This window comes from Typopeltis vanoorti, chromosome 9 (assembly GCF_054136105.1).
Source record: "Typopeltis vanoorti isolate ZY-2024b chromosome 9, IOZ_Tvanoo_1.0, whole genome shotgun sequence".
In the NCBI taxonomy this organism is placed as follows: domain Eukaryota; kingdom Metazoa; phylum Arthropoda; class Arachnida; order Uropygi; family Thelyphonidae; genus Typopeltis; species Typopeltis vanoorti.
This window is the reverse complement of record NC_143557.1, coordinates 32,005,341-32,024,016: the sequence shown is the minus strand read 5'-3', so window position 1 is coordinate 32,024,016 and position 18,676 is coordinate 32,005,341. Positions and strand designations below refer to the sequence as shown.

Genomic DNA, 18,676 nt, shown 5'->3' with positions numbered 1-18,676 from the left:
GATGCCAGAGTATTGTAACTGCTTTGTCAGTCATTTTGTTCAGGGAGAGGTAGATATTGTGTGGGTAGCAAGGGGAATTTCCTATGTTGTCTTCGGACTCCATGGGGGTTCCTGTGAAGTGGTAATTAGTTTTGTTAGCAAAATAGTAATTTGTTTTGCTTACAAAGTGAAATTTGCAAACAGTGCTATAAATATTTGATCTTGGAAAGTAAAGTAAAATGGAGGGTGAAACATTTTTAATTTTGCATTGAAGCCAAATATCGAGGTAAGAGATGAAAATTCATTTCACTTTTTTCTTTTTTTTGCTAGTTTTATTTTTTACACAAACATAAGTTTGAGTTATTTTCTAAACAAAAGTTAATGTGTAATTTTTTTTCCTCAGGTATATCTGGAAGGAGTCAAATATTATTTGCCTTGGTTTATACCACTCGTTACTTAGACCTTTTAACGAATTTCATATCATTCTATAATTCTTTTATGAAAGTAATTTTCATTGCTACATCATATGCAACAATTTACATGATGTATGTCAAATTTAAGGGGACCTATGACCGTAATCATGATACATTTCGTATCGAGTTTCTTCTCATTCCAGTTTCTCTATTGGGACTTCTTGTAAATCATGACTTTACTCCCCTAGAGGTAAGTAATTTACTTTTTGAATTAAATATCTTTGCATAAGTCAAAATTACAAGTTATGCATAAACTTTTGATTAATTTATGTAACAGCATTAACATGTTCAAGGTTGTCATGTAATTCTCTGTAATCAATATAAATTCTTAACACAGATTCAGCACTATTGTTCAGAGCAACTCTTTTCTTATTACAAATAACTTTAGACTGCACATGATTTAGTAAATAACCTTTTTTGGATGGTTTGTCTAAAACATGCTTTGAATTATACTCTATTTAAAATCGAAGTACAAAGAATATTCTTAGTGAATTATTATAAACACTAGTATTATCAAGAACAGGTTTGCCATTTCCTTGCTGATGACCATGTTTTGCTTATTGACCTTGTATTATAATTTTTGTGACATGTAACATTATAGCAAACTCATAAACATGCATAAAAAAAAAAGATAGCGAATTTGGGCAAAAATATTTTTCTTTAGACTAGTTCTTTGGCATAAATACCCTCAAAACTACTTGCACCTCTGAGATAAAGTATTTTGCTCCCATACAGAACTCTTCAATGTTGACAATTGTGCATATAATACATTAATTTCTGAACATGTAGAGCAGTGTTTCCCAAACTTTTTCTACGACGGAATACTTCACAAATCCTGAAATTTTCATGGAACACCTTGGTTCTTTTGTAATGTATTAATTAATAATTGTTAGTTTATCTGATTTTTATTATTAATTAATAATTGATCATTAATTAATTAAACATCATTTGAATATAAACATCATTAGATTAATTTGTGCTGATTTTCATTGACATATCCCATTCTGATCACCAAAAATTTATAATATTATAAGTACTTACGAGTGAATGCAGACTTTTTCTCCTGTGTGCTGGTAGTTTTCCCCCTCCTTTTGTACATCCTAGAGTGCTTTGTAGGCTGGGTAGTGGATGACTCGCTCTCTGCAACAGAGAGCGAGTCATCCAATTTAAATAGAATAACAGATGTTATTTCTATTTAAATTATTCCTATTTGGTCATGAAGTGTTAAAATATAAGACTTATTATTGTTTATGTGACCATAGGTTTTTTTAATTACTATATATGTTCATATAATAACACCTACCACTTTCGCTAGCAACTATCTAGCTTTCTCATGGCTTGAACGGTAAACACAAAAAAATTATAAATGCACAAAGTATAAAGAATACAAAACGGTTAGTAACTATAAGGTAGCTAAGTTGATATATTCGCATGACAATGTCAGCATGTATTGCGAATCTTTAGTCCGTGTCCTGAACACGCGTTGCATGCGTTATATGATTGTCAGCGTACTGTAGTTCCGTCAAACTGAGTAAATTGATTAAATTTTTCCAAGTCTTATTCAGTATAGCACCTTGATTTCTGTTTAGGTTGCTGCCTGTTCGTAGGGCTATTGTTGCTTCTTAGAATAATCGTTGTCTGAAATCATCATCTATGTAGGGCATAGAACTATTTTTCCAGTCTATAGAATGGTTAGAAGTTGAAAAGTGATGCGCTAAACCAGAGGTGATCGTCCTGTTATGATTGACATCTCCAACATGTTCTTTCTGTCCGATTTCGAGGCTTCTTGAAGTTTGTCCAATGTAGGAGAGGCCACACGTACATGGAATATTATACACACCTGGATATTTGTAAAATGGAACACTATCCTTAGGAGATCTTAACACCTGTCTAATGCTAGTAGTTGGTTTAAATACAACTGTTTATTTAATCTGTAGATACATCCAGTATCTGTAGGCTTTTTGTAAATGGACAGATGGGTTCGGTTTCCACCAATATAGCGAGATTGTTGAGCTTTTAACAATCTCGCTATGTTGGTGGAAACCGAACCCATCTGTCCATTTACAAAAAGCCTACAGATACTGGATGATATCTACATTATTCTTCAAACCATCATACTAATGGCTTTGTATTCTTTATACTTTGTGCATTTATCATTTTTTGTGTTTACTGTTCAAGCCTTGAGAAAGCTAGACAGTTGCTAGCGAAACTGGTAGGCATTATTATATGAACATATATAGTAATTAAAAAAACCTATGGTCACATAAACAATAATCAGTCATATTTTAGATGTTATTTCTTTCAGTTTTGAGAACAGAGCATACGCCGCCCATTGTTGTAATCAGCTTGCAGGCAATTTTTATGATCTATGAAGTAGAGGTCTTTGATTCATGAATACTTGCATGTTTAAAAATACAAGGGGCTTGGTCACTAACATTTGCTACACAGATGTTATTAGGTGTTCTGGCTCTGAGCTTTTCTAATATTATTCTCCTCAGAATATTTCCATTATAAAATATTTATTTTATAGTGGATGACAAATTCGAGAAGAAATTCGAAAATGACAAAGTTAAGGAGAACTTCTCACGGAACACTGGTGTTCCACAGAACACAGTTTGGGAAACCCTGATAGAATCGTCCATAACATCTGGATTATCCACATTAAGAAAGATGTATACTTCTGCCAAAAGAAGTTGAACACTAAAATGGTTTCTTGCTTTGATTTGCATAGTATTGAATTTTAAGAATCAGTGGCATATTTGTAGATAATGGCAGAAAAGTTAATTCATTATTAATAGTTGGATCCACTTATTTAGAAAAATCCTATATAACCTCACCTCATCATTGGAAGAATGATGAGATGTTCACCCTTCAATTGCAAAAACCTGAATTCGATTCTTTTTGTGACGAGAGAATCTCAATGTGTGTTTTTCAGTTGAAGGTGTGTTAACTAATCTCATGGAGGTAGCAGGTTTTTCCTCTTGAAACTGAATTTTTCATCTCGTGTGCAGGCAATTCAGACAGAGAATGCATACAGACAAAAAAAAATATTAGTGAGCAGTAGATGTTTTGTGTATGTGGTGGATAATGGCATTGTGTGTAGATGAACAGTAGTGTGGACACTGTATTAGTGGAGTACAATACTCTCTTGTGATGAGCCCTTGGAGGTGTTTGTAATAATAATAACTTAGAACTGAACTCAAATTCTTTTGCCTTTCATTTATTTAAATAATAAATTTAGAATATGACATTGACAAAGCTTCATTTAAATTAGTAGTTCAGTGCAACCTTTATTACTGGCATTGTTATTCATGTGACATGTAAATATAATTCAGATTGTAGGCTACTGCTTAATTTTATTAACCTGCCATTAGTAAGGTGGGGTGTCACAGACTCCAAAGGTCCTTACTAACCCCACCTTACTGCCACCACCTTACTAACACCAGGATAAATCACTAACAGTAACATTCTGTTGCAGAATCAATTATGTCTCCACCACCGTTCGTGGTAGGTAGGATCCCCCAGTGATGATGCTAGCCATCTTTTTTTTCTGTGTTTTTCACTATATTTCTGAGTCTCTTACTTCCTTGTTCTTGAGACTACTCACTAGGATCCACTGCCCATCATCCTGTTTGCTGTGCATTACATTTCATACATGTTCAGAGAGGTGATCCTGATGCTGTCATGCACAGCTTTGATACTTTAGCAAGAAAGGTGACCCTGGGTGTTCTAGCCTGGATTATTCAGCTAATGGATACCTGTAAGAATTAGAGATTGCAGTAAGTCTCCATCCCCACAGTCCATAGGATTCACATTTTTTTTTTTGCTGCAGTGCAGGCAGACTGACTGGAGTGATCCTGGTGTTCTACTTCCATGCATATTTATTACTGGCCAAATGTCTGCGCGGTTAGCCTAGCAGCTATGTGCTTTGCAACCATATGACTGGGGAAGGAGTGTCCCAGGTTCGATTCCCGTCAAATACACGAGGAATTTGAGAATCTCCCTCAGCCATAGCCAAGTTAGCCGGTCTTGGGCGCGGGCAGTAGGGGTTTTTCCGCCAGTTTATCTGGCATTTTTCATCCCGCAAGCAGGCAAACCGGCCCTGTGAACACACATGGATCTACAGCCATAAATACTTAACCCCCCATGAGGGGTCTCAACTCGCCCCAATAGGGACAGGGAAGAAAAGGGGAGGAAACTCCATAAGAATAAATAAATAAAAATCTGGCCAAATAGTGGGAATCCTTGTTTTCTCTGTGGTGAGTCAGGATTTCTTGTGCTGAGTCTAAAATCCCTTTGAGCATAAATCCTTTATCCTCAAAGTTAACAAGTTATCACAAGTCCCCAACCAACTGCAGAAACCTCATCATCAAATTCTTGACATGTACCCTCAAGGGGGTGTACAGGATATGATAGTACTACATGAAAAATTTACATCCTTACTAACTTCCTATCTACAATTTTCCTCCAAATCAGTCTCTTACTTGTCAAGACTGCAACATTATCAGATTTTATATTTCTATTGTCTAAGGCACTTTGTACCGTATCAATCCACCTATATCTTGGTCTTCCTCTGAGTCGTTTTCCTGCCAACCTGGCAGAGAACACTTGTTTTGCTGAACTTTCCTCACCCATTCCTCAGATTAGCTCTACTAACACATTCCTGGATGCTGACAATGTCAAGTTCTTTCCTAATATCCTCGTTTTAAATATGATATTGCCATTAATGCCATCTGTTCACCCCTCTAATCTTTCTCAGGACTCTCATATCTGCAGTCTTTGGTCAAGTGTTTTACTTCTGACCCAGCTCTCAGATCCATAAGTTAAAACAGATTTGAATACTTACTTGTATACAGCTAATTTAGTATTCTGACTAATTTCTCTCTTATTCCATATGAATTTATTCAATTTACTTCCTACCATACCAGCTTTGTTGATTCTGTTGTCTATTTCCATATTTAATTTACCATCTTCACTAAAAATCGTACCTAAGTAGCTGAAATGTTTTACGTGTTCCACAGGTTCTCCGTTCACAACGCAGTTGACATTTTCAATGATTCTACCTATTTTCATTGTCTTTGTCTTTTTAGTGCTGACCTTCATACCATATCTATTACAACAGTTATTCAATTTAGTCAGGGAATCTTGCAAACTTGTAGCGGATTTATTTAGAAGTATAACATTGTCCACATAAAGCAAAGAGTTGACATTAACATCTCCAATTCTGATATCATGTTTAATACCAGTTTCCTTCATAATGTGATCCATATAGATAATAAATAACAGAGGGGATAATGTGCATCCTTGTCTAACACAGATTTAACATTAAGCCATCTTCCTGTACTTCCTTCAATTCTAACTGCTGACTTACAACTCAAATAAAGACTAAGTATTACTTGATATAATGCCCCATTGACACCATATAACTGTAGCGTATTGAATAGCTTCTCTCGACACCTTGTCATATGCCTTTTCCAAATCGACAAAACTTAAATACAGATCTTTGTTATATTCCCATGATTTCTCGACTATTTGTCATAAAGTGAAAATCTGATCCTGACAGGCTCTATTTGGCCTGAATCCAGCTTGTTCTTCACCAAGCTTTTCTTCCACAATTCTTCTCAACTGTTTCTCAAGTATACTTGCATATATCTTACCAGGAACACTCAATAGGGATATACCTCTGTAATTCTCACATTCAGTTTTATTTCCCTTTTTATATATAGGTACTATGAGAGCTCTACTCCAATCACTGGGAATTCGTCCCTCTGTCCAGGCATTCTGAACTATGCAGTGCAGCCACTGTAAGACTTTTATACCACCATACTTCAGCATTTCTGGTCGAATATCATCTACTCCTGCTGCCTTTCCACATTTCAAGCCTTTGATGGCTTTTTCTACTTCAAGTATGGATATGTATTCCTGACTGTATGCTTGTTGAGTGTTTTTTACCACTGTGCTATCACTGCTTGTTTCATTTAGAAATTTTTCAAAGTAATTACTCTATACTTGAAGGATTTCTTTATCTCCCATTTTCATGTTACCTTTATCGTCTCTAATTCCTTTTACAGCACTCTTTCCTCCATTTCTAATCTTCTTCAACAGCCTCCAGAATATCTTGCCACCTTCGTGATATTTATTTTCTATGTTCTTGCCAAAGCCCTCCCATGACTTTTGTTTACCTAGTTTTAAACAGTGTTTAGATTTCTTACATTTGTCTCTGTATTCTCTAAGAGCACAAGCTGACTTATTTGCCAGGAACTTTTGATATGCTTTCTTCTTTTCCTTCACTGCCTCTTTAACTTCCTGTGTCCACCATGGACTTATGATTTTTCTATCCTTGCGGACAACCTCACCACATGCCTCTCTGGCTGAATCAATCAGGGTTTTCAACTCTTGCCACTGAATCTCCAAGGTTTGGTACCTGTTCTCAAACTCTTTTATTTTTTCTTCAATAATGTTTGTGTATTTTAGTCTACAGTTCACATCTAAGAGCTGCTCAATTTTTATTTGCTGTAAAACTTTCTTACATGTTATTCTTTTCAATATGAAATTCAATTTTATTCTGCTCAAGACTAAATAGTGATCACTTCCAATTTCAAATCTTTTGTACACTCTGGTGTCCTGCACCAGGGAGAAAACATCATTATCAACAATAACATAGTCAATGAGACTTTCCTTATTCCTTGCCTCTTCTCTCCATGTGAATTTGTGCACATTTTTATGTTGGAACATTGTGTTAGTTATAACCAGTCCATGTCCTGAGCAGAAATCCAACAGGTATTTGCAATTATTATTAGCTTTGCACTTTTCTCCAAATTTTCCCAAAATATTTTTGTATATCTCACAATCATATCACATTACGCTATTTAGAGCCCCAATGAGGACCAACTTTTCCTTTTTCATTGTGTCAGTTGCTTTCTCTAAAGCATGAAAAAATTCCTCCGCTTCTACCTTAGTAGAACCTTCGGTGGGATGATAGTCACAAATAAGTCTCATTGTCCAATTCCCCATTCTGATATTTGCCCACATCACTCTACTTGAGACTGCCTGCCTGCCTGCCATTCAATTAGCCTCGTATTCTGTGTTGAGTACTATGACTACCCCTTCTTTTCCTTGATTGTCATTGCCTGAATATAACATTTTGTATTTATTGCTCAGATAGATCTCACCAGTTTTTGTCTTTTTTGTTTGTCACCCCTATTATGTCGATCTGGTACTCATCTAATTCCTCAGCTAGCTCCATTTCTTTGCTCTTCAGGCTTCTTATGTTGATAGTATCAATCATTAATTCCTGTGATGTTGAGTTGGGTGTGCTTTCAGATTTGTTCCAGTAGCTGATTTTTCACTGTTCGCACTTTCCGTGGCAAAAACAACGGGGGGGGGGGGCTTGTTTAACGGGGCAACACCCTAGCTGGTATGAAATTTTGTCATGGTGTACCATCATTTTGTATATTGGTTTAACCAATAAGAATACAATTTGGTCAGCTAAATCCCAAATTGCCAGCCCATCCTCGTTCTTTCAGTATCCAGGTAGATACCCAACAGGGTGCACCACGCGAAGGTAAGGATTGGACATTAGGTCAGAAGCCCTGGTCAGTTTTCTTTATTCCTTTCAAGGCTATGTGGAGGTCTCCTCTCAGTTATACAGCTTTGATCCTTTAACACCTCCTGCAGAAACCTTAGATGCATCATTTATTAACAGAAGATAAACACAAGTGTTTAAAAGAATTTTTGTAATGTGCCTGTTCATTGTAATATATCGGTGTTATTTCTGCAACAAGTGACATCCAATAGGAGAAATGTCACTTATGCAAAAAAAAAAGGTTAAGAAGAATTGGCAAAGGTCTCCCTTCAAAAGTGTGTTTGTGTGTGTGTGTGGGGGGGGTTAGCTACATTTAGAGTAGCTTATCCCCATTTAGTAGTATGGATAAGCATGTCAGCAACCTTCAGAACAAGTGATCTGAGCAACATCCATAGAGGAATACTAATTACAGGAACACCACATAAAACATTTATTATAGTGTAGTCATATCAAATGAGACTTTCTGGATCAGAAGATATGTTCAGAACTTAGACCAACTGTTGACAGCTATTAGTTGTCACTCTTCACAAAGATGAGAAGAGAATTTCAGCCAATTCCTGATTATGTCAAAGGTAGGAGGATGAAAAAGAGACAGAAGATAATGACAGCAGAACTTCTTGTCAGGAGACAAAGGACTTACTACCATGGTATCTACTTGGAAGTCTTCTTGAGTTGAGAAGGTGACAAAGAAAACATCAAAAGAAGGAGACTAATATGCGACTCCCATCTCGCATACCAGAATTCGACAGTTCTCATCTGCTTCACCAAAACAAATGAAAGCCATACAGAGGTAAGCTCTCATGCTTGGGAACTGGGCATCTACAAACCGAGAGATTTGGTAATTTTTTAAAAATTTTTTTTTTATTATTAGAGAACTGTTGTAGATTCTGTCAATTTCAGTATCATGGTCCTTTTACAGAAATATTACTAAATGTTTCATTCTGCAGAGATATTTCTAAAACCTAGTGAGGACTGAGCTTTGAGGTAAATAGTGGACTTGCCATAGAGTGTAGGAGTTGACATACTTGTCAGAAATAAAATCTTATTGAAACAAGTCCCAATTAACCGCCATCCTTGAGGCTGTAGCTGTTCATCTCTATGAGATTCCTTATTGCATTATGTTCCTCCATATGTTTATCACCAAGCCCATGTTAACTCAGCTTACCTTAATAAATTGCAACTACCTCCTCTTATTTTTTGTCTGTCACTTTAATGGATGCAATTCTTTGTGGGAAAGTGGTAGCTAGTGGGATTGGATGATTGAATGAATGCTTGCACTAGGTCTGTTCTGCTCTCCTGCTGTCTTTCCCTGTTTGGGAAGTAGTGAACATATAGCAGTGATCAATCATCTGTTATGTCATCAGATGAACAGTATACACCTTTATGGATGGTACAGTGTAAATTCACCAGACTGACTGGCATACACTTTCATAGTTTGCAGAAGAACAAAAATGATATTAAAGCAAATGATATAACCACAAGAAAGAACATACTAATAGCAGAGTTATGAAGGTAACTTATGTTTGTATATTCTTATATCTTCGTATGTTCTTCCTTGTGGTTATATCAGTTGCTTTAATATCATATTTGTTCTAGGTGTTTATCAGAGTTTTCCTGACCCCCCCCCCCTCTCCCCACATATAAATCATGGGCTGTATTTTGTAGATTTGGAAATTAGCCCACATTCAACCCATCCCTAAAATGGGCAACAAATCTATACCTTCAAACTACCACGCAATTTCTTTCACTCCAATTTTTTTCTAAAGTAATGGAAAGAGCCATTGATGCTCAACTGCTATACTCCCCAAGACTCAACTAATGGAGTCCATTACTGTTTATCAACAGGCAATCTACCTACTTGTGTCACCCATATCTGGACAAATGCCATAGAAATGTTTGGTGAGTCTCAAGTGGTTCCCCTTTGATATCTTCAAGGCTTTTGATTGGGTATGGCACAAAGACCTGTTAACTCCCATCATTTGGTCTGCCCTGTGATTTCTGCAGTTGAACTGCCACCTTTCTGACTGAATGCTTGTTTGCTTGTGATGGTGGATAGTTCCCTAACTTCTAACTATACAGCCAATGCCAGGGTCCCACAAGGCTCTGTTCTCATACCCACCCTTTTTCCTTCTATATATGTAATCTACTCCAGCAGGCGATTGATCCAATACATACAGCCACATAGTTTTACTGATGATAGCACGTTAAATTCCTTCTTCTCATTTGACGAAACAAAATTTGGCAATGCACAAATCACCACAATCTCCAGAGTACCTTAACCACTACCACTTTAAATTCATATCTCCAGTAGGTTTGGATAATCTTGTCAATTTTAATTCTAACAAAACGCAGCTTTTCTTTAATTCCCACCAAAAAGAACCTTATTTTTGATAGCATTAACCGCAAATCTCTCTTGGCACCAACATATTACAAATGTTTTTGTAATATGTTTGTGCTCCAAAGTTAGATGTTAACTCCAAACATCTAACTTTATAGAAATCACAAATCCATCTGACCATTGAATATCACTCTCAAATCTGGGGTGATGCTCCCTAATAGTTCAAGATACTGAATTCTATACAGAATAGGGTGGTCAGATTGTCTCCTTTCTCACTAACACACTCAACTCACTTGCACATAGGTGCTCAATTTCGGCTGCTTGCATCTTCTGCAAATAGTGTTATGGCCATTGTTAAAATTACACAATAATACCTCTCCCACTCAATAAGGGATCTGTACTATGAATTGTTGGAACATCCACCCTATTCCCTAGATTTGGCTCCCTCTGACTTCTATCTCTTCCCAAAACTAAAACTCTTCCTGACTGGTCAGCATTTTCTTCGAATCAAGAGGTGATTGCTGTAGATGGGTATTTTGCAGATCTTACTGAGAACCACTACAGGAACAGGGTAATGGTGCTGGAGCATCGCTGGAATAAATGTGTTAGTCTTAAGGGAGATTATGTTGAAAAATAAAAATAATTTTGAAATTATAAATTAGTTTTTTCTTGTTAGGCCAAGAAATTTTCAGACCACCCTCATACATGTCTGTAAGGATATGTGCATTATGGGATACTAAGGTAATTGATGTGAAGTCATTAGCCTCTATATACAATTAGCCCATTTGTGAAGATACTTCATGTGCAAACTTTATTTGCTTATAATTGGATAAAGGATGAAACCAAAAATATAATTTCTTGAATGAAAGACAGTCTGGATCAAGTTGTCAGATTGAAGACGGATGTGCTTCAGCAGGATGTGGAGCACAGTGATGGTATTGGTGGAATGGCATTGAAAATGGAATTATGTTTGTATACTAATGTAATGAGAAATTAAAAGATGCCATTTTCGATGCCATTCCACAAATACCATCGCTGTGGCCCCGCCTGCTGTAGCACATCTGTCTTCAATCTGACAACTTGATCCTGACTCTCTTTCATTCATATCTACCTCATTCTCACCTTTGCATTATATTCATCTTACCTTTCCAATCTTTACAACCTGCTTTACAATCTTTCTCTCGCTCTTAGCTACTGTTACACTACCTTAAGTGTATCTTGAATCTGCACTCTCAGCAACCAAATGTCCAAAACCAAACCCATTCAAATACAGTTTATTAATCTTAAATAATTCCAACTTCTCTGTTTATTTCATACATTTGAAAACTGAACATTGTTGTGCCTTTCACAACTCAGCCATCTTGCCATTCATTATCTCTGCTCTCCTTCTCAACTGACTGTTGTCGTATCTGCACAGCATAACCACTTTTCTAACAACATTATTATCCTTTACCTCCTGCAACAAAGATAGACGATAGTGATTAGAGAATCTAATCCCCCCCCCCTTTTTTTTTTCACCATCCAATTAATTTTTGAATACAACTATCACTATTTCTGACGTTCATTTCTTCCTTTCGTGTAGAGCGTCAGTTATTTGTTTCAATGTTCCATCTGAAAAACATGTCTTATGTACCATGCTATTCACTAATATCTTTATTGAATCTCTGTATAATGCTACATGATTATCCTTGGACAGTTGCTTCATATACACCAACTTCCTCATTCACATCAGCCAGTGCTTTAGATGTTAAATCTCATCCTCTAGATTCTTCATTGCACTCTTCCTTTTTATCATCTCTTTCCTAAGTGCTTCCAGTATGTTCACCTTGCTATTATCATTACCAGTACTTTTATCACTTTCTTGACATCACTATTCTTCTGTTTGGGAATACTCTTATCATCACACCTCTCATACACATTAATAGTTTCCTTCTTTTCATTCACCTTACACAGTCCACAAACCATTTATCTATTTTTATGCATAATTTTAAGTTTTCCATCCTGAATGTGGAAACGCAGCTGGAGTAGATATTGACCAGAAATGCTCCAGTATGGTGATATAAAAATTTTCTAGTGACAGCATTGCATAATTCAGAGGGTTGAATTCTGAATTATTGGAATAGAGCTCTCATAGTACCCATCTGTGAAAAAGGAAATAAAACTGCTGGCTTGAGAATTAGAATTACAGAGTAGCTTCAGATAAGCCTCATGCAGTCATTCTTGGAGAAAAAAAAAGTTGAAAGAAAAACCTTGGAGTGCATCAAGGATTCAGACCAAATAGGAGAAATGCAAGGATTAAATTTTCACCAAGATAAATAGGTTAGAAAGCACGAGAATATAACAAAGATCTGTATTTAAGTTTTGTGGATCTAGAAAAGTCATATGATAAGGTGTTAAGAGAACAACTGTTCAGAATGCTACAGTTATGTGGTGTAAATGGAATATTATGTTAAGCAGTACATGGTTTGTATTTAAATTAGCAGTTAAAATTAAAGGAGGTACAGGAAGATTTTTTTATTGTAAAAATCAAATGTGCGAGACAAGAGTGAATGCTAATTATTTATCTCTATGGATCACATTATGAAGAAGAATAGCATTAAACCAGATATCAAGATTAGAGATGTTGATCTCTGCATTTTATGCAGATGTGATACTCAAATCCAGTATCAGACTGCAAGATTTGTAATCGAAATTGAGTAATGTAACACATTTGGTATGAAATTATCATAAGTATTGGAGAAAAGAGTCACAAAAGCTTCAACAGATATTTAAAATGATTGAAATAAATAACTATCCATTATTTTATAACCAAGTAATAAGCAATCAGTGTTTGCCTTTTGGAACTTGACATTTTGAAAGTGATCTAGAATTTATGAAGATACAATGGATACATGCTTCAGCATGAGTAGTTACCAATTTAGTATTGTGCTGCTAAAAAGAAGCCTTCATATTTACTATTTATTAGTTCTTTTAAGTTTGCTCTCCTTTATTTATTTATTTGTGTGGGGTTCCTCCTAGTGACTGTAGATCCGTGTGTGTTCACAGGCCGATTTGCCTGTTCTGAGGGACAAAAAACCTGAGTTTCCAGAGGTAGGGGATGAAACCCCACCTCCATATGGATTGGCTAACTCACCTGTAGTTGAAAGAGACCAGATAAAGCTGCCTCATGTCATGGATGGGAATTGAACCCAGGTCTTTCCGACCAAAGGGCTAACTCGTCTATATCAACTGAGCTAGAGGCTCCAATTTGCTCTCCTGACAGCTGTAATGTGTTTTACCTATAGCATGCCACTAGTCACAGGCTTTCTACTTGACTACTCATGAATAAACTACTAGCTGGCATTTCTCCATCAACCACCTTGTTATCAACTTTATATCTATCCCTATGTGCTGCAATTTATTGATTAGAATTCCATGCAATATGTTGTCAAAAGCTTTTGCAAAGTTGCTCACACACTTAGTATCTCATTCCTATATTTTGCTCAACGAACTTCTCCAATACCTTGATTTCAGTCTTGAGATGCTGATCAGTCAAGAATTTGCTACTTTGGTCTCAGATTCTCTCCTCTATGCAATGGAACTATTTCCCTCTTTCCACCCCCTTGGGATCAACCCAGAGGTGAGACTGAAACAATTTGGTGAAAGGCACTGCCAGTTCCCTAGCACCTCGTAAAAACTAGCTGGTATACCATCTAATCCCATAGCTCTATTACATAAAGGTTCTTTAATATCCTATGAACCTCCAGTTCATTCATCTCTAATTCCATAAGTTTTTTCCCTCTCTTGTTACTACAATATCCCTGCCTGGATGATGCACTCCTGCAGTGTTCAGTTAGTAATTCATTTACTTTGTCTGATTCAGTTACCTCTCTACATGCATTTTTAATACATGAATATGCTAATGCTTGTAGAGAAGTAACTGAATCAGACAAAACAAATGAATTATTAACTGAACACTTTGCAAGAGTGCATCATCCAGGAAGGGATATTATAAGGCATATTCCGGTAATTGGACCACATTTTTTTTTTTTTTTATTAAGCTAAAAGCACAATAAAGAAATGAAACCCGACAAGTTTCATATTCCGTTTGACTTACATCTTCAGAGGTAAAAGGTAACTGAAAGTTAAAACAACAAAAAAGAGAAATTAATAGTTCATACTATACAGTTGTAGCCGTTTGACTGTTTATAAAATTAAAAAATCAGAATGCAGATTCAAAGCAGTGCTAAGTTTAAATAATGCTGGATGATGCCACGTTCTGTTATTCACTATCATAATGTCTGAGGTCTGACTGAAGTATATTTTTTATCAAAGCTGACCAAACTTGGTGTAGAATTAAGCCTTGGTTTTTATTGCATTGTGTTGGAATTCTAAGCATGTTTGCAGCTGCTTTAAATTTCCTTATGTAACAGTTTTTTTCTATATAAGACATGTTTGTTTTTCTGCCAGAGTACACTGTGGCCAGTGGAAATGGAAGGGATATTATAGTAACAAGACAAAATCAGAGAGTATGTGAAGAAATTAGCAATACAGGCCAAAGATAATACCAAAGAGTTCTTTCAGTATAAGGCAAGTAAAAGGAAGAATGTTATGGCAGACTAATTCATTAAAATTATTTTGCCATAAACATTCTTCCTTTTACTTGCCGTATACTGAAAGAACTGTTTGGTATTATCTTTGGCCTGTACTGGTAATTTCTTCGCATACTACTGTGATTTTGTCTTTCTGAGGCATGTCCTGCCCTTCACAAAACCAAACCATGTTTCTTCCTCTCCCATATAGTATCCCAATTTTGTCTACCCATCCTTATATTTTGCTCTTAACCAACATCTCTGATACATATTGGCCATCCTTCTGGCCTGTGCTTTGCACTGCTCATGCATGCTGGTCACCTTTCCTTAATGAATTCCCTCCATCAATTTTTCTTTTTTTGATGATGGTTTCATCTATTTAGCTCCCACCTGATTTGTCCTTCTAAATCTTGGTATGTATTCTGCTATTACTTCTCTCAAATATCCCTTTACCATCTCCCATCACCATCCAGGCCTTTCAGTTTCCCATGCCATGACACTGCTCCAAGCAGTTGCCCAAGTTAGTCATACTTATCAGTCCTTTAATCCCACATCCCTCTCTCTTAACTGCTACTTCCACACATTTAGCCACCTCCCAGGTCAAGACCATATGATCACTTTCATTAGCTGGTGGCAGTGTGGTCATCTTGGTTATATTTCTCTGATGCAATTACTAGATCTAGCACTCTCAAATCCCTAGTACATTCCATCACATGGTGCCTCCATTTCCTTCCTCTTCCTAATCTATGTTCCCATAGTTGAAATCTCCCATAATAATTACCTGCCCTCCATTCATTGAGCTTATTTGTTAATGCATACCATCCACATCATCTGGTAAATATATCCTAATTTCATGGAATTACGCATGCTTTTAAGTATAACTGCAGCACTTTTTAAAAAATTTTTTTTTATTATTATTGATGTGCAGTTTCACTAATTCACTACAAACAAGATACTTTGTAAGGATACTTAGACTCCTTTAACACCTTTTAACAGCATTAGTCATAGATTTTACAACTGATTTCACATAATTGACAGAAATCTCATGATAATCAAATGATAATCGAATTTTAGGTTTATTTTCAGCTACCTTGACTTGAGGCAAAGATTTTTTCCCTGCTAGTACAGTGAATCAGATGAATTGGTTCGCATGCTGCTGTTCTGGCTATTATTTGAAATATTTTTTTGTGATATCAATGAAGTGATATCTGGAGGATAAAGTGTTTACAGAAATACCATCATCAAATTACTGCCTTGTACCCTCAAGGGGTGTACAGGATATGATAGTACTACATGAAAGATGCCGACAGTGTCAAGTTCTTTTCTAATATCCTCGTTTTTTAATATGATATTGCCATTGATACCATCTGTTCATGCCCCTAATCTTTCTCAGGACTCATATCTGCAGTCTCTAGTCTTTGGTCAAGTGTTTTACTTCTAACCCAGCTCTCAGATCCATAAGTTAAAACTGGTTTGAACATTGTCTTGTTCACAGCTAATTTAGTGTTCCGACTAATTTCTCTCTTATTCCATATGAATTTATTCAGTTGACTTCCTACCATACTAGCTTTGTTGATTCTATTGTCTATTTCCATATTTAATTTGCCATCTTCACTAAAAATCATGCCTAAGTAGCTGAAATGTTTTACTTGTTCCACAGGTTCTCCATTCACAACACACTTGACATTTTCAATGCTTCTGCCTATTTTCATTATCTTTGTCTTGTTATTTCTGACCATACCATATCTATTACAACAGTTATTCAGTTTAGTGAGGGAATCTTGCAGACTTGTAGCGGATTTATTTAGAAGTATAACATCGTCTACATAAAGCAAAGAGCTGACATTAACATCTCCAATTTTGATATCAGGTTTAATACCACTTTCCTTCATAATGTGATCCATATAGATAATGAATAACAGAGGGGATAATTGTCTGACACCAGATTTAACATTAAACCATCTTCCTTCAATTCTAGCTGCTGACTTACAACTCAAATAAAGACTAAGTATTGCTTGATATAATACCCCATTGACATCATATAACTGTAGCGTATTGAATAGTTTCTCTCTTAGATCTGCAAAACTTAAATACAGATCTTTTTTATATTCCCATGATTTCTCAACTATTTGTTGTAAAGTGAAAATCTGATCCTGACACCCTCTATTTGGCCTGAATCCAGCTTGCTCTTCACCAAGCTTTTCTTCCACAATTCTTCTCAACCCATTTCTCAAGTATACTTGCATAAATCTTACCAGGAACTCAGTAGAGAAATACCTCTGTAATTCTCACATTTACACCCTCTGTCCAAAAAGAAACCGAACGTTTCGAAAATAGAGGAAACTAGTAGCTTCACCTGTTGTATCTTTTTGTTGTCGAAAGTGGTAAATTCATTAGTGTTGTGTCAACTGTTTATGACATTTGTTTCATTAGAATCTGAGTTATAGTGCCAAGAGTGACAGTGTGTTTTGACAAACAGTCAGAAAATGAGTTTCAAACAGAGAGCTGCGATTGACTTTTGTGTTAAACTTGGTAAACATTTTGCTGAAACGCATCAAATGCTTCAAAAAGCATACGGTGATGAATGCTTATCCAGTATTCAATTTTACGAGTGGTTTAAGCGATTTCAAAGTGGTCGTGAGATGCTTGAGGACGAAGAAAAGCTGGGCCATCCAAAAACTGGACAAAGTTAACATCCAAAAAGTGCGTAATTTCATCAAAGAAAACCCGAAATCGTCCGTGAGATTGATTGAAGATGAATTGAGGATTCCAAAATGAACTGTGCACCTCATTTTGACCGAGTGTTTGGGCCTTCGTAAATTGAATTTGCAATTTGTTCCCCACAAGTTGACTGACACAAGTATCGAATTGAACACTGCGAGGACCTCATTAAAACCACTCAAACTTCCTTGAAATGATCGTTACTGGTGACGAAACATAGTGTTTTGAGTATGAGCCCGAAACAAAGCGCAGGAGTGCTGACTGGAGACCACCATAAGAGGGACATTAGAAAAAAAGTCGCTTGGGGAAGTCAAAAGTAAAGACAATGCTGATTTGTTTCTACAATTCCAAGGACATTATCTATAAAGAATTTATTTTGCCTGGCCAAATGGTGAATGGTGAGTCTTATCTCTAAGTTTTGAAGCGATTGATAGCGAGAATTTGTCGCGTACAGCATGAATATCGTGATGACCGACTGTTCGTCAAAACACAATGTCACTCTAACTCTGCTTCTAATGAAACAAATGTCATAAACAGTTGACACAACATTAATGAAGGTTGCTGCTTTAAACAACAAAAAGATAAAACAGGTTTCGCCTTCAGTTTTATTTACCTTTTTATATATATATAGGTACTATAAGAGCTCTGCTCCAATCATCTGGAATTCGTCCCTCTGTCCAGGCCTTCTGAACTATGCAGTGCAGCCACTGTAAGACTTTTATACCTCCATACTCGTGCATTTCTGGTCAAATATCACCTGCAGCCTTTCCACATTTCAGGCCTTTGATAGCTTTTTCTACTTCAAGTATGTATATGTATTCCTGACTGCATCTCTGTTAGTGTTTTTTACCTCTGTGCTATCACTGCTTGTTTCATTTAGCAATTTTTCTAAGTAATTACTCCATACTTCAATGATATCTTTTTTTCTCATTTTCATGTCATCTCTAATTCCTTTTACATCATTCTTTCCTCCATTTTTGAGCTTCAACAAATTCCAGAATATCTTGCC

At 36.2% G+C, this 18,676-nt stretch overlaps 1 protein-coding gene across 1 annotated transcript in view; it reads left to right on the top strand.

The window, feature by feature from the left end:
- LOC150102956 (ER lumen protein-retaining receptor 2-like) overlaps positions 1–18,676 on the top strand; it is an 80,878-nt gene that overhangs the window by 46,983 nt on the left and 15,219 nt on the right. The window contains exon 2 of the mRNA XM_090398521.1: positions 383–642. Coding sequence (XP_090254647.1) covers positions 383–642 — 260 coding nt within the window. The remainder of the gene's footprint in view (positions 1–382; positions 643–18,676) is intronic.